At 37.7% G+C, this 21,895-nt stretch overlaps 1 protein-coding gene across 2 annotated transcripts in view; it reads right to left on the bottom strand.

The window, feature by feature from the left end:
- The window catches only part of SLC2A9 (solute carrier family 2 member 9), a 304,702-nt gene that overhangs the window by 274,863 nt on the left and 7,944 nt on the right, over window positions 1-21,895 (bottom strand). Inside the window, exons 4-6 of one of the 2 annotated variants that reach the window (XM_027836293.1) lie at window positions 17,550-17,601; window positions 15,632-15,693; window positions 8,410-8,508 (exon numbers count right to left, since the gene is read on the bottom strand). In XM_027836293.1, the coding sequence (XP_027692094.1) occupies window positions 8,410-8,508; window positions 15,632-15,693; window positions 17,550-17,601 (213 nt within the window). The remainder of the gene's footprint in view (window positions 1-8,409; window positions 8,509-15,631; window positions 15,694-17,549; window positions 17,602-21,895) is intronic. The other variant, XM_027836294.1, reaches the window with a different exon arrangement.

Here is a 21,895-nt window from a genome sequence, read left to right on the forward strand (position 1 = left end):
CAATTATCATCTCTACACATATCTATCTATCATCCACCTACCTGTTTATATATACATATATTTACAATGTAACACACAAATACACATATACACATGAATACACCTGTGTGTACATTTGTGTGCATGTGCATATACGTACATGTATAAATATATATTGTGTATATATAAAATATCTCTGTTTTGTATTATAGGTATATGCGTATGTATGTGTATATGTATATAGACATGGATATATATATATATACACACACACAATACACAGACGAAAACATATGCACATCTCTCTTGTGAGCTCTAGTCTATCACCAATTCCTTTGCCTATTTATGTACATATTGTATTATCCATGTAAAATATAAGTTCTTTGAAGGAAGAGAATAGTTAAATTTTTCCCTTTTCCACTTTTAGTACAGTGACCTACAAATAAAGGGAACTTAATAAATATTTTAAAAACTGAATTAAAGTGGGAAAATGAAACTTTTACTATCAACTTATAGGGCTGTGGTGAGGATCAAATGAATACTATAAAGCCAATGGAAGAGTAGTAAAAGTCTATAAACAAATCAGATCTCAAAAGAACTGTAAACTATTGATCAAGATTAACGATATGAACAATTGCTCCAAATCACTAAGAGGAACACAAAACAACTCTAGGATTTTATGTCATACTGGCATACCCCACACTGCCCTCAAAAAAAAAAAACCTGATCAAGAGATTAAAAGATGGGAGGGGCTATGAATAGACAGGCACACTATCACAACATGGGTAGAGATGTGAATTGGTCCCACTTTTCTGGAAAGCAATTTGAAAGTACGGTAAGTGACTAAAATATCTGTACCCTTTGACCCAGAGATCCTACTGTTAGGCATTTTAAGGAGGTGGAAGACAAAAAGATTTCGCATATACCCAAACATTCATAACAGCACGTTGTGTAATAGCAGACAATCAGAAAGTATGAACATGAAAAATACAGAGATGTGTCAGATGACTCATAAGAACTGATGCCGGGCAAAGTAACAAGAAGCCGGAAAATAGTATACAAAATTACTATAATGATGTAAACAGAAAAAATACAACCACCCAAAACAAAACATAATCAAATACTGTGTAATTATGCTGGCCAAGTTCAACATTAAAAGAGAGAAAAAAATGGCTTCCCTCTACCATCCTTCCTTACAGGTACACACTTCTTTGCAGAGTTGGAGGACTACAAGCATAGAACATTACACATAAGACTAGCCTTGGTTGGTTAATTTTTCTGAACTGCTTCTTTTTTCTTTTTCATCTATCTTAGAAGGTATGGACTTCTAGGTAAGGGAAAGAGAATATTTAGAAATAAATGTGATATAAAAGTAAAAGTTATATATTTAAATTTAAAAAGAAAAAAACTATAAAAGCACTATGAGTTTTACAGGTGAGATACCTCTTGGCTAGTGAAAAGTGAATTGAACTCAGTTTCAAAACACTTGAGTTTCATCCTGGCTCTGTCATTACTAACTATAGGACTTTAAGTTTAAGCTTTCTGGGCTTTAGTTTCCTCACTTGTAAATTCACAATAATAGTAACTCATTTCATTTCTGCAGCAGCTTGAGATGACAAGCCTCCTTTCCTGCAACAACCCTGTGAAGTGGGTGATGCAAATAAGATAAGAGGGTTGGACAGACTAAATGACCTCTAAGGTCTCTTCTGACTCAAAATCCTTTAAGCTCCACTGAGCTCAGATGTGTGCATGGGTTTCTCTGATGGGAGAGTTCACGGTAAAAAGCAATCATCCTGGCCCTCTTGACAATAAAGCATTGATTGAAATGCCTATGTCTGTCTATTGAAAATAAAAGGTGTGTGTTTGTGTGTGTATTTGGGGGGAGGGAAGAGATTGTTAAAAATCTGTTCTGAACAAAGAAGATAAGCTAACTGTTAACAATTCCCCAGAAATCTCCTTATCATGCAATGTGCCTCAGGAAACAAAGAGATGTCATTAGGTAGAAAAATATACTTTATTGTCTTCATGTTGCACCATGATTATGAAGACTGGCAAAAGCCTTTCAAATCACTACCAATTGTTCCTATTTTGAGAAGCAGCGTCAAAAATTATTTGGAATATACAATCATTGTCTGAAAGTTTCGAGTGACTAGCAGGTATGAAACATGTGACCCACAAAACCACTTGCATGACTATAGGTAGGAAATGTCTCACACATCCCATTACAAGTAGCTAGAAGGTGGCATGCTTCCTGCTTAAATATCCACTTGAACTCATCATTGGCCTAGATGAAAACAAGACAGAGAGAGCTGGATGCCAAATCAGAACCTTTCTGTTTGAGTCCTGCTTACACCTTTTAATGGTGGCATTACTTCGAACAAATCTGTAAAATGGGGAGAACCTACCTCACAGAGTTATTATGGGGAAAACATTTTGTAAGCTTTAAAACTGTTACTGAAGGGCAAGTGACCAAAAAGATATATAAATGTTAGAAATCACATATATCCATGATAAAAAAGTTATTGTTATTGTAAGTCTCCAATGTGTCCATCTTGAATAAACCAAGATACTATAAAATGTTTACAATTTCAATTGGTGGAATTTAAAATGCCTCTCCCTTATGCCCAATGAAGATTTTTTTTGCTCTTAATTATTCTGAGTGCCATTTTCATCATGATATTCATTAGTTAAAAAATATGTGCATTGAATTGAATCCAGTTGTAAACATTAGACTCTAAGCTCTTTGGATCAACTACTGTTTTTGCCTTTGTACCCCCAGCACACACTGCCTGGCATGTAGAATGTGCTTTAATAAATGTTAGTCGACTGACTAAATGTTACTTGCCTGAAATGAACTGAATTACATCGTCCCTGGGATGCCTCAAACACTACTTCTCTATAACTCTCCATATCCTACCTTCAAAGCCCAGCTCAAATTTTATATAAGAAAATATGAAATTTCCAAAATATTTTCTTTTATCCATATATATATATATACATATAATATTCTCATATGTATGTGGCATTCTGTGTAATATATTGAAAATTTGGATTTGGTATTAGAAAACTTAGATGCTAATCCTGCCTCTGTCACCTACTACTTGTGTGACCTTGGATAAGTCATCTACCTCTCTGAGGCTCAATTTAGTTATCTTTAAAGGTAGTAATGCAGCTGGAGCTCTGAACTTCAAATAAAAAAGACCTGAGTCTAAATTCTGTCTTAGATACTTACTAGCTATGAGAACCTGGTCGGGTCCCTTAACTTCTCTTGGGCTTGGTTTTCTCATCTGTAAAATGGAGATAGTAATAGGATCTATCTCACAGGGAATCAAGCAAGATAATATATATAATAAAGCACTTTGCAAACTTCAAAGTACCATATTAATATAAGCTGTTATTAATAATAATACTTATACTAGATACATATTTGTTGAGGGTAAATTTGAGCATGTAAAATGCTTTGTAAACTAGTGAATAGTATACAAATGTCAGCAACCATATATATGAATACACACACACACACACACACACACACACACACACACACTAGCCCTGTGAGCGATGGGTAAGTCACTTAGCCTTGCTGAGCATCAGACAACTCTTTTATCCACTAAATTGTAGATGGGCAACCGTCTATCACTGAAGAAATCACAGATCCTTAATGTGTACACACATACACACATATGTATATGTTATATGATAGACATATGACATGTATATTATACATATATATTTTACACATATCTACAATATGTAGAAATAGATCCAGTCTCACCCATAAGGCAAAGTTCCATTAACCTTAACCCCAAGGACAACCACAAAGAAAGAATCCAGTGTACTCACATTAGAAAACAAATGTACCAAGATACTTTAGGGAAATGAATCATTAATGACAATGCAACGTTTCACTCCAAGAATAAACTGAGGTACCTGAGGTCACTTCTCTGGGCAACTTTTCTTAGACATGGTCATTAACCTCTGAAAGAGCCAATGGGAGTTTTATAACCACTATATGATAAGGGCACTTTAGTAAGAGCAGGAGTATGACAGTTAGAAATGGGACCTTTCACAATTACTGTTTCATGAAAACAAATGAGTTTGGCACTCAAGGAAATGACAGTCCTGGAGCGTGGATGGAACCTGACTCTTCGTACGTTTCCCCAGGGGCTAGAAGCAAGATGTCTTAAGAGAGAAGCCTCTCTACTGATTAAGAGCCACCATAGTCCACCTTTGGCAAGTACAAATAGAGTAATCTATGATACAATGTCATTTACAAAAGGCAATTAAATGAAAATAGTTCATTTATATAGCACTTTTATCATTTAACTCTGACAAGGATCCTTTAAGGTGGGTGGTGCAGAGACAATTATCCCCATTTTGCAGAGGAGAAAACTGGAGCTCAACAAGGAAAAGTGGGAGATGGTGAAGTATTTAGCGCTCATTAGAACTTCTATGGCTATGGTTACTGAGAGTTAGCTTTTAATATTGAGAATGTCAGTGACAGTCAACATTGTCCAACTGTGGTGAATTTAGAGGAAGATAAGGGGTAGATGAAAAAAAGTATAAATGTCTGAAGAGCATAGATCCCAGCTCATTGAGTACTCTTTATCCAACCTATACTCCTATTGCTTGTATTAATACTGAAGCCCCGTGGCCTGATCCAAGACCATTCATTATCCATGCTCTGGAATCAAGATTGATCAGTGTAGGATTCTAATGATTTTTAATATTGTTTTCTATCACTTCATCATGGTTACTGCGTATTACTGTTTGGCTCTGCTTTTTGTCCTCTGCATCAGTTTATGTAGGTCCTCCCAAGGTTCTATGAAGTCTTCACTTTTGCTATTTCTTAGGGCTGGATGATAATTTTGGCTAGTGACACTCTTCTTCAAATAAGGAAAACTATGTCCTCTCATAAATTTCTTCATTTGACCTCTGGACTCTGTTGTTGACCCTGATACTAACTCTACCTTAGCTTCAGACACCACTTTCAGTTTTGGGGCTCAAGGTCATGGGTTATCTCCCTTGTGGCCTGAAGAGAAGGTGGTATTTGAGCTTGTAGAATCAAATCTCCAGATAACCCAAAAGGGCAATGGAGAGACAGAATAGGGATGTAAACAGGATACAATATAATATCAGTGATGTCATGGTCACAACAAGCAACTTAGAAGATTTCAAGGAGGGGCAAATGGGTGGTGCAGTAGACAGAGCCCTGGCCTTGGAGTTAGGAGGACCTGAGTTCAAATCCGGCCGCAGACACTTGACACTTACCAGCTGTGTGACCCTGGGCAAGTCACTTAACCCCATTGCCTCATCAAAAAAAAAAAAAGATTTCAAGGAAATGTATTATCAGAAAAAGAAGATAGATGGACCAGTTATATAGGTGAACAAGAGATAAAAGATAGAATGCAACCTTCATGCCTTCTTTAGTACCCATGGAATGTAAAGACTCAGAGCAAGGCTTCCAGCAGATGGAGATTTGCCATAGGAAATTTATAGGAGGACATAGTTTTCCTTATTTTAAGAAGAGTGTCACTAGCCAAAATTATCATCCTAAGAAATAGCAAAAGTGAAGACTTCATAGGAGCTTGGGAGGGCCTACATAAACTGGTGCAGAGGACAAAAAAGCAGAGCCAAGAAAACAATAATACACAATAACCATGATGAAGTGATAGAAAACAATATTAAAAATCATCAGAATTCTACACTGATCAATCTTGATTCCAGAGCATGGATAGTGAAGCAATTCCCTCCTTGCAATAGAAATAAGAGGTGCTTTTGTATTCAATAGAAAGAGGCAAGAATATAGACACAGATACTGCATATACAGTTGATAGGTTGGTTTCTTTGTTATAAGGAGGGTTTTGTGTTTGGGGCTCGAGTCATGTTATTGGGAACTGACAGATATAAAAAAATAACAAAAGCATCCATAAAACATTTTGTAAAAAATAACTCTCATCTTTCATGATGACTGGGTTTAACATTTTATTGTTTGAGATCGCTGCTTTTCCCCCCCACTCCTCTGCAATCTCTGAGGTAAAATTTTAGTTGATTGTCTTAGGGAAGAAAGAACACCAGGCTTCCAACACCAGGCTTCCACACAGCTGAGTTAACGTTGTTCCCACAGAGCTGGCTATTGAATGACATCAAGCCAGCACAAAAGCTTTCCTACTCAATTTCACTCACTGGCCAACTGAAGACATTTTGTAAAAGATCAGTCCCGAACACCATCGGCTAGTCCTCCGTGGCTGAGTTAGATGATGCTGACGAGGAATTTTTTATTTTCCACCCACCTTTGTATTGTAGAAGTATAGAATGAGCTATATATAACAGCATATGCATACAGTATATACAATAATCATATTGTATATCAATGTTTACTCTAAAGCAGAGGGATATGGATAGAATACTAGATTTGAAGTCAGAATCATAGGATTTAGAGCTAGAAGGGACCTTCGGAGCCAAGAAGTCCAATTTCCTCATTTTATGAATGAGAAAACAGTAGCACAGAAAGATTAACTGTCTTGTTCAGCTAGTAAATATCTGAGGGAGAATTGGAACCCAGGTCTTCCTTAACTCCAAGTCCAGTGTCCTATCCATTATATCAATAGTTTTCAAAGTATGATCAGGGTACCTTTGGGGATCCCTAAAGGCTTTTGAAGGGATTCACTAGATCAAAGCCATTTTCAAAATAATACTAAGATGTTTTCATTTTGAATTTGATAAATATCAATAGACAGAACCCATACCAACAAAAGTTCTCTGGGGAGTCCTCAATAATGAATATGCAGAATTCAGAGAAACATGGGACAACTTGCATGAACTGATGCAGAATGAAATAAGCAGAAAAGGACTGAAAATAATGTGAAGGAAAGACTTAGAGCATAGCAGCCTGGAAAGGAATGAGAGAAAACATGTTATTCCCTGTACAGAAATCCTCTCCCCTCATACCTGTCACGGTGAAAGTAGACAGAAATACAAATACACAAAAGCTGGGGGTCCAAACAAGGGAATCAATACTCAATTCAGATTGCTAGAAGAACCAGGCCCAAGCCATCTTAGAACAGAAAAACAGCACTAGGTAAGAGAGATCAGGAGGATTATATACATATAAAAAGTAAGGAGATATCAAAGCAAAAGGTATTTATGTTTGAAAAAGAAAATGAAAAAAGAGAAAGACCAAAGTCCTGAGTTCTAGAGTCATATCTGCTGGTTAGGTGATTTGGCCATGAGTAGGAAAAACCAGGGTGGATATCCTATTATGTCCCTGTGAGAGCAACTAGGAAAATGAACTGACCTCCTGGGATTTAGGTTTGTTTGCCAAAGTGGGATTAGCATGAACCTGAAGAGAAATGAGTGGGCTGGAGGGAGACACCTATGGTAAGAATATTAATGTTTTATTTTGATTTTTTTCTAATATTTTAAAGAGCCACATACTGCTATACCTTTGTAAATGGCCTCCATTAAAAAAAAGTAGGGAATGAGATAAAGGAATAAGTTTAAGTAGCATAGAGATTAAATTATGATCTAATTAGATAAGTCTACTCCAAAATACTTCCCTATTCAAAAAAAGCTTCATGATCCCAGTGTTTAGCACAGAGTAGGCACTTAATAAATGTTTATAAACTGACTTATTTATCACTTCTAAATTCTGCTGTTTGGCATTTAAAGCCCTTCACAACCTGTCCCCAATCTACCTCTCCAACCTTATTACATATTACTCCCCTGCTTATATACCCTATTCTAACTAAACTGATCTTCTTTATTCCTCATACCTGATATTCCATAGCCCATCTCCAGCCTTTGCACTGGTTGTCTCTCATGCCTGAAATACATTTCCTCTATGCCTCTGAATTTTAGAATCCCTTGTTTCCTTCAAATATCAGCTCAAATGATACTTTCTCTAGGAAGCCTTTCCTGATCTCCTTAACTACAAGTGCCTTCCTCCTCAAAATGAACTTGGATCATTTTAGTACATAGTTAGTATATACCTGTATGAAACATATTTCCCACCCAGCTGGATAATGAACTTCTTACAAACAATATTCTTTTTGACTCTGTATCCCAGCACCTAAGAAGCACCAAAGAAGGTGCCTGATAAATGTTTCTTGGCTGACTGATTAATCAGTAAGGATGAGGGAGGTAAAGGAAAATAGCTAAGGTATAAAATCAAATAGTAATAATGCATTTTTAAATTTAAAAATAAAGTAAAATGAACTATTCAATTTGGCTTGAGTGCAATGTTCTTCTCCAGCAGGCATCAACATTGCCTCTTTTAAAGGTCTAAAACCAGAGTTGTCAAAAAGGTAGTGAGAGGATATGGTACAGTGTTTCTGTGCAACAAAATGGCACTGCTTTCCAGCTGAAATTGTGGATAATACAAGGTTGCCCTCTGCTGGGCAGATCATCTAGTTGTCTTTCAGTACTTACCGGGGAAGGAGCATTGACTACAGAAAGATTGTAACCATAGAGAAAGGAAGAGCCAAAAGCCCCAATGAGCGATGCCACGATGAGAGAATATGACCAATCCTAGGGAAATAAGAAAACGTAATTAGGCATCATCAAAATATGAATTTTAATGGAGCCCTTACAGATAGCTACTTACACATAACGTGATTTAGCTAGGGTGACTTACTCTACTACTGTGAAAATAATTCTGAAAGAAAATTCATTCTTTTGTGTGGTATTACATTAGATTTCTTTGGTTAATTTCTGTTTTATAGTTCAAATAGGCCTTTTTTCTCCTCTCAAAATGAAAGGGTTGGATTAGATATGGGGTTCTTAACATGATGTCTGTGAACTTTTAAAAAACATTTTGATAACTATATTTCAATATAATTGGTTTCTTTGTAACCCTATATACTTTATCTTATACCCTTAAAAACATTATTCTGAAAATGTTCCATAGGCTTCACCAGACGTCCGAAGGGGCACAGGACACAAAAACAGGTGAAGAACCTCTGAAGTAAATGATCTATAAAGACCTTCTACTTCCAAGATTCTAGGTGCTAATTTCAAAGGTCCCTTCCAACTCCAAAGTTCTTTGTTTTGTGTTCTAAGATCTCTACATGCTCTGAGCCTGGAATGAACCTTCTCCCCTCTACAGTTTGGGCTCTCTAGCTTCCTTCAAAGCTCTCAGCTCAAAGTCAAATTACCAGTGATCTCTTAGTTGCCAAATCCTATGGCTTTTTCTCAACCTTCCTTCTTCTTGAACTCTCTGTAGCCTTTAACATTATTGATCACTATCTTCTCCTTGATACTGTCTTCTCTCTAGGTTTTCAGGATACACTCTCTCCTGGTTCTCCTCCTACTTATCTGAGAGCTTCTTCTCAAGTCTTTTCTGCTGGATCTTCATCCAGATCTTGCCCTCAAAACATTGATATCCTACAGAGTTCTGTCCCAAGTTTTTCTTTCCTTTCCCTCTATGCTATTTCATTATTTCATTTTATGAACTCATCAGCCCTCATGGATTTAATTATCATCTCAATTCTTATGATCCTCAAATCTACTTTTCTTGCCAACTGCCTTTTAGACATCTTAAACTCAAAACAGAACTCATTAACTTTTCCTCTCATCCCTACCCCTACTCCTACATTCCCTGATACTGGGAGGGCAACACCATCCTCCCAGTCTCTCAAACTCACAACCTAGGAGTCATCTTTGACTCTTTACTATCTCTCCCCATCCTCCATACCCAATATGTGTCAAAGTCTGTTGACTTCACCTTTATAACACCTCTCTTCCATCTTTGAAACATGCCACAATGGTGCACACCCTTAATACCTCATACCTGGACTACTGCAGCCTGCTGGTGGGTCTGCCTGCCTCAAGTTTCTCTCTATTCCAATCCATCCTCCATTCAGCTGCTAAAGTGATTTTCCTAAAGCATAAATCCAACCATGTGACACACACACACACCCTCAATAAACTCCATTAGTTTTCTATTGCCTCCAGAATCAAATACAAAATACTCTGTTTGGCATTCAAAACCCTTCATGACCTAGCCTCCCTCCTACTTTTCCAGTCCTTTAACACCTTACACCCCACCACATAGTCGTCAATCCAGTGACACTAGCCTCCTTGCTGTTTTGTGAACAAAACACTCTATCTCTCTGCTCTGGGCATTTTCTACGGCTGTACCCGAATGTTCTCCCTCTTCATCTCCACCTACTGACTACCCTGGCTTCTATTTTGAATTCCAACTAAAATCCCATCTTCTACTGGAAGCCTTTCCCAATCTCTCTTAATTTCAGTGCTTTTCCTCTGTTAAGTATTTCCTTTTTTATTCTACAGAGCTTACTTTGTATGTATTTGGCTGTTTGTTGTCCCTCTGATTAGATTGTGAGCTCCTTGAAGGCAGGGACTGTCTTTTGCCTTCTTTTGTATCCATGGCACTTAGCACAGAACCTGGTGCATAGTAGGTACTTTATAAATGTTTACTGATTAGATTGATTTTGCCTCCTATAGAAAGTCTATCATAATCCATCCAGTTGTTGGTAACATATATATTGTATTTACTTACATGAATTCCATCAAAGCAATGTAAGCTCTTTAAGGGCAGGGACTATTTCATTTTTGTTTTTGCATTCTTGATACCCAGAATAGTCTTTGACAAATAGTAGGAGCTTAATAAATTCTTGCTGATTGACAGATTGATTGATCTTATGTTCTAAAATTCTTTCTGGCTCTGAAATTCTATGTTCTGAGACCTAAAATCCCTTGAATCTCAAATTTTTTGTGTTCTACATTCTAATGTCCCTTCCACCTCTGTCATTTGATTGTATTTGGGTCCTAAGTATCACCATTAGATTGATGACTGAGTATATGCAAGGCCAAATTCCATTTTTACATGGCTTAAAGGTAAAGAAGGCTCTCAGCATTTCAAGTCACACAGCTCCTCCCAAATGACAAAGGTTCAGTCAATCTATCTGAAAGCTTTTTATTGAGCATCTATGTATGTTTAGAGATAAGATATATGAAATTTTGACAGAGGAAATAAATATTCCTTTGACTGTTGGATTATTCAACAGAGAATCTCGGTTTCCATTTAACCAGCCTTTCCACCTTCCTTTCTTGGGTCTACATCTTGATTATAGCCCTAACAGAAAACATAAAAGCCTCCCATAGAAAATATCTGAGCCAATAAATGAACCAGTAAATTTATTTATTGTTCGTCTCTGTGACTCAGAATCCAAGGCTGCCTAGGAAAAAAATCCCTTCCACTGCTATCACTCCCTGTTATTTCATCTCTGTCTACCTCAGCCTTTTTGCACTCAAATCCTTTTTCCTGCCCTGCCTTCCTCTTCCATCATACCCTATGGTACCTTTGTTCTATTGTTACCAAAATTTCCTGAATATTAGACTTTTTCATATCACACTTCTTCCATCTTCTTGCTCTCATGGAAATCTATATTCGCCTGCACTATTGATCCCCTCCCCTGTCATCTTCTCAAGCAAAGTGCATCAATATCATCCCCACTTTCTCTTTAATCTTCAATATTTCCCTATCTGCTAGTTCCTTCCCATGTCTCCTCCAACCCAAACAACCTTCACAAGATCCCATCATTCCTTCTATTACTTTATATCTCTCCTTCCCTTCTAAACTAAACACTTTGAGAAAGCTAGCTATTATATGAGGTGTCAACCTATACTAGATGGCTCCATTTCCTTTCGATTCATGTCTTCTAAACTCTCTCCAGCTTGACTCTGACCTCATTACTCAAATGGAATTACTTTATCCAAAGTCACTGATTATCTCTTAAATGAGAAATGCAATGACCCTTTATCAGTTCTTATACTTCCTAACTTCCTGGAAGCATCTGACACTTTAATCACTTTCTCCTCCTGGAGAACGTCTCTTCTCTGGATTTTCATGACACTGTTCTCTTCTGGTTCTCCTCCTACCTTTTTCTTATTCCAAACTTCAAGAGCAGTGCCATCCTTCCAGTCACCCATGTTCAATACCTTGATGTCATCCTCAAGTCTTCACTCTCACTCATCCTATATATCCAATCAGCTGCCAAACCTTGTTATTTCTTTCTCTACAACATCTTTTACATTTACCCCTTTCTCTCTACTCATGCAGCCATCACTCTAGTTCAGATCATTGTTATCTGTCACCTGGAAGGAAGGAAGGAGGGAAGGAAGGAAGGAAAGAAAAAAGGAAGGAAGGAAGGAAAAAAGGAAAGAAGGAAATAAGCATTATTAAAGTCCTACCATGTCCCAGGAGCACTTAGCACAATGGTGTTAAGTGCTTTACAAATATTATCTCATTTGTTCCTTACAACAGCCCTGTGAGGGGGGTGTTACTGGGATTTCCATTTTACAGATGAAGGAAACTGAGGCTGATGGTGATTAAGTAGTTTGCCCAGGATCACACAGTTATTAAATATCTAAGGCCAGATATGAACTGAGGTATTCCTGACTCCAGGCCCAATGCCCCAGCCACTGAGCCACCCAGTTGCCTCCAATAGCCTAGACTACTGCAATAGCCTTCTAATTGGTCTCCCTGCTTCATGTTTCTCTGTTCTCTAGTTCATTCTCCACATAGCTGTCAAACTGATTTTCCTTGACTGTAGGTCTAACCATGTCACCCCTACTAAAAAATCTCTAGGGGCTCACTATTATCTCTAGGATCAAATATAAATTCCTTTGTTTGGCATCTAAAACTCTTAGCAATCTGGTCCCTTCCCACTTTTCCAAACTTCTTACAGGTCACTTTCCTTCACGTATTCTATAGGCCATACTGGCCTTCTTATTCTTCTTCATCTCCATAACTTTGCAATGGCTACCTGCCCTTCCCCCCACCCCCCCATGCCTAAAATGTCCTCCCGCCAAAATCTCTGGCTTCTTATAGGAAGAATCAGCTCAAATACCATCTTCTGTAAATTACTCTTCCCACTCTCCTCATGCTAGTACCTTTCCCTTTAAGATTACCTTCCCATGGCTCTCTGTGGATCTTGTATGCACCTATTTAAATAAATGTTGTCTTATCTACTAGAATACAGGCACCATGAGGTCAGAGAATGTCTATGCTCTTTTTTCTTTCCTTTTCTTTCTTTTCTTTTTAACCCTTAGCACTTAGTACACAGTGCCTGACACATACTTAACACATGTTCATTGATTGGTTGGTTGGTTGTAGCACTCCTAGAGTGCTAGGAGTACTTTCTCTCCTGGCTCACGTAGAGTGGCACAATGTAATACATACTATGCTATGCTACTTAATAAATGCTTGCTGATTCTTACTTCTCTGTCCTGTGCCCCCTTCTCTCTGTATAGTTAGTGATCTCAGAATTTCCCATGCATTCATCTTTTCTCAGATAACTCCCAAATCTATGGATTCCAGGCCATATGCAACCCTTACTTCTCTCTTCAATTCTAATTTCATATCACCAATTGCTGGACATTTCCACCTTGTTGAGTATGTTCAAATTTAAACTCATTTTTCTCCCTAAACCTACTCTTCCTAAACTCCCTATTTCTGTTAAGGGTATCAGTATTCTTGCAATTTGCCTGGTTCAGACCTCAGTCACCTTTGACTTCATTCTCTTTCACCTCAGATGCCAGAACTAGAAGGGATCTTAAATATTATGGTGTCCAGCCCCCTCATTTGGGGATGGAAACATTGAGGTTCAAAGAAAGGAAGTGGTTTGTATAAGGTCACAGTTGGTCTGTGGTATGGCCTGAATTGGCCACTAGGTCTACTGACTCCCAATTCTAAGTCAAATTTTCAACAATAGGTTTGATCCACATTAAAATGTAAATCTACTTGAGAGGGATCACCGTGCATCTCTCCAACATTCTTCTAGCAAAACCATATGGCTATAAATCATGAAACACCATATTGCCAAAGAACCAAAACTGCAGATAACTCAAATCCATGGACAAGTACAAGATAGCCATAATTAGGCTGTAGTATATTGCCAACAGTAACAAGTGACAGTGACAAGAGTGAAAAATAACAGAGGGAAAGTCCAAATATTATTCTTAGTCCCACAGAAAGACGAGATCAGAAGAGAATCTCCAGGTCATTGTGTGGATTGTCTGTGAAGGATTCACAGAACAACATAGACAACAGTCACACAGGATCAGAAAGCATGAGTGAGTTACCACCTGCACCGCTGAACCAAGTACTTACATCAATGAGATCATAAATTTGGTAAAGTATATTGAAGTAAGTGAAGCAAAAAACTGACAGCCAATTTTCATGAGGGTGTACAAAGGAAGATTTAGGAGATCAGATTAAGAGGGCACTGAATACCTAGCAAGGAAGTCACCCCAAGGGTTAAAGGGCACAAAATGTAAAGGCTCAGAGATTGAAAGAAATAAGGACTTGACAGTTTTGACTAAGAACAACTTCCTAGGGGCCTAAGGAATGTCCTCTCTCCGTACCCTTCCCCCCATGATTCTCTTTAATGTAGGGCTCTTGTACTCTGGCACCATTATGGAATAGTACTATATGTGATATAGTAGAAATAACACTGCACTGAGAGTTGGGAGACCTGGATTCCATAACAACCACATAGCTCTGCGATCTTTGGTCAGTCATTTCACCATTCTGAGCCTCAATTCCTTCATCTGTCATATGAAGAAAATACATTTCTGCTGTCAACCTCATAGGATTATTGTCAAAATCAAATAAGATACTATATATGAAAATACTTTTAAACCATGAGGGACTATATTAACTTGAATTATCGGTATTAGATCATTGTTGTCCTTTTAACAACCTCCTGTTCTCCCTACCTTCAGCTTTCCTCTTCTTTGATCGTTCCTTCTATATCAGCAAAAAAGATTCTTCCTGTTGCACAAACATGATCATATCAGTATCCCCCATCAAAACAAGACATTGTCTGCCTATCATATTTATGATAAAATATCAGCCTTATTTCATATTTTACTCCTGAATCACTCTATATTCCAGCCAAACTGGATTAATAACTAATCCCTAACTTGGTTGTACTATATGATCTCCCACCAGCTTTCTATTCCTCATTCCTGGAACCCAATATTTGATAAAAATTCTTCTCTTTTTTCAAACCTTAGATCAGGTACAACCTTCTCCATTAAGCTTTCCTTGATCCCACAGCCCCAATCCAGCAGAAAAAAATTTTGCCTTCCTCAAGTTGCTTTTAAGTATTTTTGTCTGGATCGATCCTTTGTTTCTGTCACATTCTGCCTTGTGAAATACTTTTATACATATATACAGTACACACCCCCTCCCCCATAAGTCAAGTTAACAAGCTTTTATTACGCACTGATTAGGTGTCAGGCACTATGCTAGGTGGGAAGGAAGAAGGGTGAGGAAGACACAACATTTAAATGAAATAGTCCCTTGAGTAAGTTATAAACCAATTCCATATGACTTTATTTTTAATGGAGAATGGAGAAAAATCCCTTCTGTCCTAGAATCTTAAGAAGACAAGTAGCAGGGAGAGCTTTGATCCTCAGGAAGGGACAGAAGAAGAGGAAGGGAAAGGGGGATTAGAGAAAAGTTCAGAGAAACCCCAATTTCAGGAAAGGGTAATTAAGTTCCCAGCTCCCTCTCACTTCCGGGCCACCAGAAGTGCACCAAAAACTGAGGCTCAAGACTCCGGGAGCCACATCCCTACTACCACAGCTCCTGAAATCCTCCAGAAGTAGATTTCTTTACCTTACTTTTTTTCACACTTGGAATTCTTTTCATCAGGTGTTCACATTCAGGCTGCTCTCTATCTGGAATTAGAAACATATTGCCTTGTTCCCTTCTGGAGCCAAGTACAAGAGGAGCTAATCTCTGGACAGAGCAATCCATGTAGTAAATATTTGTTTGTTTGTTTTAAGATAGATGGAGGATCGTGCTGACTTAGTGGCTAATTGCCCAACTTAGCAATTATCCCAGCAATATCGCTGCCTGAAACAAGGAGTAGAAAGTGACAGCAAAATAAAGAAGGCACTCTCCCACACTTAGAAAGAAAGCAGAGTCCACAGGAAGGGAGGCAGGATCCAAACAGGAAATGTGTTCACCCCTACTGAACAGGATATGGTCAACTTTTCTCTTTTAGCATAATTATAACCAACCAGTTGTAATAACAAGGCAAGACCACAAGAGGGAAACAGTCATCTCAGAAATCAGGAATCTAAGTATAAACAAACAAGCCTGCTTCTCCTTTTTTCCTTTTTTCCTTCTTTCCTTCCGGATGCTCCTAGTGACCTAAGTTTAAATTCTGGGGTGGAAGATTCAGATATGTGTGCTGTTTAGCTCTCTAGGCAAAAGGCACTGGGGACTCTGAAGGTCAGGTGAATACATTTATTTAGGACTTAGAATATCAAAACTGGGAAGAAGTGTGTAAAGTGATCTAATCCAACCCCCTAATTTTACAAGAGAACTCAGGACACCTGAAACGGGAAATGACTTAGGTAAAGTCATAGCATCAGTCAGTAGGAGTCAAGCACTCTAAACTAACACCAATGTTTTTTTCCAAGACAGTGTTCTCATAAAAGCAATGGCAGATTTCAATACAAGTGCGTGTGTGTGTGTGTTTGCCTGGGAAGGTAGGATGCTGTTGGATAAACTAGAAATGAGCTTCTCCTTGGCTTATTATGGATGTCTAGTGGATAAGGATTAAACTTGGAGTCAAGAAGATCCAAGTTCAATTCCCACATCAAACTGCCTGGGTGACCCTGGGCAAGTTACTTAACCCCTCTTTGCCTCTGTTTCCTTATCTGTAAAATGAGGGGTTTGGACTGGATGCCCTCTGAGATCCCTTCTAGCTTTCAACCTATGATTTTGCTGTTTGCAGCTATCCTTCTTGGGAGATAGAGTTCCTAAAGTGTTTCTTATCCTCTTTCCTTTTTCTTCATCTCTTCTCCATCATCATCATCATCATAATATGTCCCTGCCTTCAAATATCTAACCTCAGGAAGGACTCACCATTGAGTTAAGGCATCTTCTCAGGGTAATCCCATTTTTTATTTTTTTTGTATTAAATTCTATTATTTTTCAATTAATCTCTCCTTTCTACCCTTCCTCCATTGAAGTAAAAGGAAAAACAAAGCTTTTTTTTTCCTTTCTTTTTCTTATGGACACCTTCGCATGTATTACCACATTTCCAACTTGTTAATCAGAGATCATGGTCCCGGAGGAATGGGACTCAGGATAAAGAAGTTTTGATTAGGTAGAAAAATAGGTTCCTTCTAGCCATAACATTCTATAATTACATGATACAAGGCTTTAAATGAGCTGTCACTTTATCTCTGTTGGCACATAAAGCAACAGAAATGGCAATCTCTTCACATCCTATTAGTGTTTAATGAGTTGCTCTAGCCAAAAGTTTTACTAGCTGGTGACCAATCTAATAATGAAACTGTGCACATTAAACTGGGCCAGGTCCTGGAAGACAGCCATATTACCCATCACTTGGTCCATTCCTGAAGCCTTTTCAGCTTGGTAGGAGCTCCCATAGTTTGCTCTCTACCTTGCCACCATTGCCACTGAGGACCTAAGGTTACTTCCATGACACCGTGAAGTATAATAGGGACTATGACTATGTCTGACTAAATGTAGTAATGACACAAAATTAAAAACTCACCTGTATGACTTTGAGAAAGGCACCTAATCCATCTGGATCTCAATTTCCTCATCTACAAAATGAGGAAAGTAATAAATATCTTGTCTATCTCATAGAGTTATTGAAGAATCAAATGAAAGGGGTATAATATGGTTTTTTCCATTCAATAAATGAAAGGAATTATTAGTGGTAAAATCAGAACACTTAATTCTATATAAAATATATAATCAAAATTTTAAATTGGTTATTAATATTTATAGCAAATGTGGTAAATACCTGACATCTAAAATATATAAAGAATATAGTGGGTATATGTGTGTGTATGTACACACCCATAAAGAAAACAGTTAAAATTTTAGAAAGATATTTCCCAGTCCACAATGGATAGATTAACAATGGTCAAGGGATATGAGCAGATGTTATCCAAAAGAGGAAACACAAATTGTTAATAATCTTTTGGGAAAAAATGCTCATCCTCGCCAAGTCAAACAAACACAAATTTAAACAGCATTGCTATACCTCCTCCCACACTTCAAATGGACAAAAGGAATTAAAAGCAATGAGATTCAATGCTGGTAGGGTTGCAGAAAAATTAATCCATTGGTGTTGGAACTGCAAACATACATAATCTTTTTGGAAAATAATATGGCAGTACAGAGTAAAAGTTGCCAAAATAATCATACCTGTCAAACCAAGCATTCATAGGATCAGAGCTTTAGAGATAAAGAAGGAACTCAGAGGTCATCTAGTCCAACCACTCATTTTAGCAATAAGAAAACTGAGGTCCATCAAGGTAGAAATGACTAGTTCAACATCACTCAGAAAATAAATGACAAGTAAGAGAGATGATCCTCTGACTTCAATTCTCTTGTGGAGAATATATCCTGAAAATATCAGGGGGAAAAACTCTAAGGCAGAGAGACAGAGAGATGTAACAGTGGAAAGGAATAGGTATACAATATATAGAAGCAAATAAACACAGTATCACGGTGTTCCATAAACTCAAAGTGCCCAGTTCCTGGGGGACAGAGTTACTATTTGACAAAAACTGCTGGGAAAATAATTTGAAAAAATATAGGTTTAGATTAGCACCTTATACCACATACCAAGACAAACTCTAAATGGATACATGACCTAAATATGAAAGGTCATATCATAAACAAATTTAGATGAACAAGGAACAAATTACCTTTCAGATCTATGGTTAGGGAAAGAGTTCATTACTAAATAAGATAAAATAGACAATTTTGATTACATAAAATCTAAATATTTTTGTACAATTTAATGCAGCTAAAATTAAAAGGAAAGAGAATAACTGGAGGAAAATCTTTGAAGCAAATTTCCCTGATAAAGGTCTCATGTCCAAGATACATAAGAAACTGATTTAAATTTATAAAACTGAAAGTCATTCTCCAATAGGTATGAACAGACAGTTTTCAAAGAAAAAAATCTAAGCCATTAACAATCACATGAAAAAAAATGTCCTAAATCTCTAATAATTAGATAAATACAAATTGAAATAATTTCGAGGTTTCACTGCACAACCATCAAATTTGTAAAGATGCAAGAGTGAAAAATGTGAAATGTTGGAGGGCATCCAGCCATACTGGAAAGCAATTTGAAATTATGCTCCCAAAAGTTACTGACTTGTACAAACCCTTTGATCCAGCTGTACCACTACTGGGCCTGTACTAAAAAAAAAAAAAAAAAACCCAAACAAATAAGAAAAAGACTTATATGTATATCATGAGAGCCAAAAAATATAAATTAAAGGGGTGTCCTCTTACTGAGAAATGGCTAAATAAATTGTAATGTAACAGAATGTTTTTGTGTCACAAGAAATAACAAAATATTTCAGAGAAAAATAGGAAGATTTATATGAACCTGATGCCAAGTCAAGTGAGTAGAATAAGAACAATCTATGCAATGATAACAATATTAGAAAGAAAAAACTTTGAAAGATTCAGAACTCTAACCAATTCAATGAGTGTAAAAGAATGAAGATGAAATACGTCTCTCTGAATTTAAAATTCAGAAAGATATATTTTCAGACATGGCTGATATGGGGATTTGTTTTAGCCAAACTAGGTTTCTATGTATTAAGGGCTTTTTTTCTTTAATTAGCTCATGGGAGGGGAAGTAGAAAGGAGGGAGGAAAAGGGATACATTAATAAAAGAAAAAATATATAAAGTATCACTTTCTGAAAGAGGACATATATATGCATATATATATATATGGGGAGAAAATTTGGTGATGCAAAAATAATACAAAACAAATTTATTTTAAAAGCTATCTGTTCAGAGGTTTTCATTACGGCAGTATATATAATTGCCAAAAACAAAAACAAAATTATAAGCAAACTAAAATCCAACAATTGGGAAATGGTTGAACAAATTAATGGTACATAAATTTAATGGAATACTATAACATAATATGACATAATTAAGATTGACAAATATGAGGAATCTATATAAGGAAGTATGGAAAGAACTTTGTGATGTAGTATACAGCAAAAAAAAAAAAAGAAAAAAGAAAAGAAATACTGATCCAGAAAAAGATTTTGCATGAATTATGACCTTACAAGTGGAAAAGTGAAGGGAAATAGAAAAAGAAACCTGATGGTGATTTAGAAGGACTGAAAACTTATAATATTTTATGAGTTGAATTTCATTTACTTAAATGTAAATAATTGCAGATTAAGTTTAGTGGATTGTATTCATGTTCAATATTATTTATAATCGATATTCTTAAGAGTCAAATGAGATAATGGATGTAAACAGCTTTGAAAATTCCTGTGTGTCAGGGATGATGATGATGGTACCTTAACTAATGGCCCTCCAATGATTCATTGTGGCATGGATGTGACACCGAGTTATTGAAGGCTGTAATAGAACCATATAAGCCTTCTACTAAGCTGAAAAGGTTTCAAGAACAAGGCTCATGTTGGACTGTGTGTCTGTCACTCCAAAACCAGCCTAGATAGGGATAGAGGCTCATCATCTGAAATCTGGCCCCACAGGATGAATCTTTTTAGCCACAGTGACCCAGGACACCGTCTACTAAAGGTGGGAAGCTGTGACTATCCATGTGAGTGCAAGTAGTACCTTCAGTGATGAAACTGATTGCTAGATTGTTTTTATTGCTATTTATATATATTATTGTTATTTATATTTACCCCCCTTATCCTCCTCCCCCCCCCCCCCCCACCCCAGCACCACCAATCCTCTGTTTATATCAGGCTTCAAGAACTAGTGGGAGAGGGAGTCGTCATTCATGGGACCATTTGATCATTGGACACAGAGTGGGAAGGGACCTTAGAGAATAAATGTAACATCCTTATTTTACAGATGAAGCAACTGAGTCCCAGAGAGGGGAAGTAACTGCCTAAAGTCATATAAGTAAGTAAATAGCAAAGCCAGAATTTAATACCAAGTCTTCTGACTCTCAGTACCCAATACCATTTTCACTACACTCTCTCTGTAATGTTTACAACCATTATCTCATTTGACTCAACTCGACATCAATAACCCTGTCTCCTATCTCCCTCCTGTCTCCTATCCCAGTCTCCTATCCCATCCCCAATGGGACCATTCTGAGATGAGGGTCTCCCTCTCCCTCTCCCTCCCTCTCCCTCCCTCTCCCTCCCCCTCCCCCTCTCTCCCTCTCTCTCTCCCTCTCTCTCTCCCCTCCCACAAATCAGGTAGGGTGAGAAATGCACAGGCCAGTTCCACAGGCCACGTCCCAGACTCTCCTGCCCTCCAGCAACCACGGCTGATAAAGGAACTAACAGTCAGCCAGCCAAGAGTTGGCTGAATCGCCATGTCTGCCTCTGTCTTAGCAGTTGCTGGTTGTATAAGAATTCTTTGCTCCCACTGACTGCCCGCCAGTCCTCCTGGGACTTTGGAACAGCTGACCTCCTTTCCCACTATGAGTAAATATTCCTTGCCCCATCCCAGGGTCTGGTTTTTTTGGTTTCTGTTTTTTGCAACAGCTCCCTGCTGATGAGTCCTGCTGACAGCCCCGTGGGCTCTAAGGACAACTTTCCCAGATGGGTTTCCCTCACACTCAATTTTCTTTCCTTTCCCAGAAGCAGACCAGTAGGTGGGGCTTATACTGAAAAACTCCTCTTATTGGCTGGATCTGGTTTCCCTCTGTACAGTCCTCTGCTGGACAAACCCTCTCTTCATCCTCCATTTCTTCCCCCACCCACCAGCCTAAACAGAAATACAGAAATGTGGTTCTTAAAGGGACCCAGTGTCTTATTTGATCTTTGGAAGTTCAAAACTATGATTTTGTCTGAAAGCAAGCCTGAAAATCCAGACATGTTTATCCTTCTATGGTCAACTCAGGAAAATTTCGTTCTTCA

Source organism: Vombatus ursinus, unplaced genomic scaffold, assembly GCF_900497805.2.
Source record: "Vombatus ursinus unplaced genomic scaffold, bare-nosed wombat genome assembly UNPS02014818.1, whole genome shotgun sequence".
NCBI classification, from domain to species: domain Eukaryota; kingdom Metazoa; phylum Chordata; class Mammalia; order Diprotodontia; family Vombatidae; genus Vombatus; species Vombatus ursinus.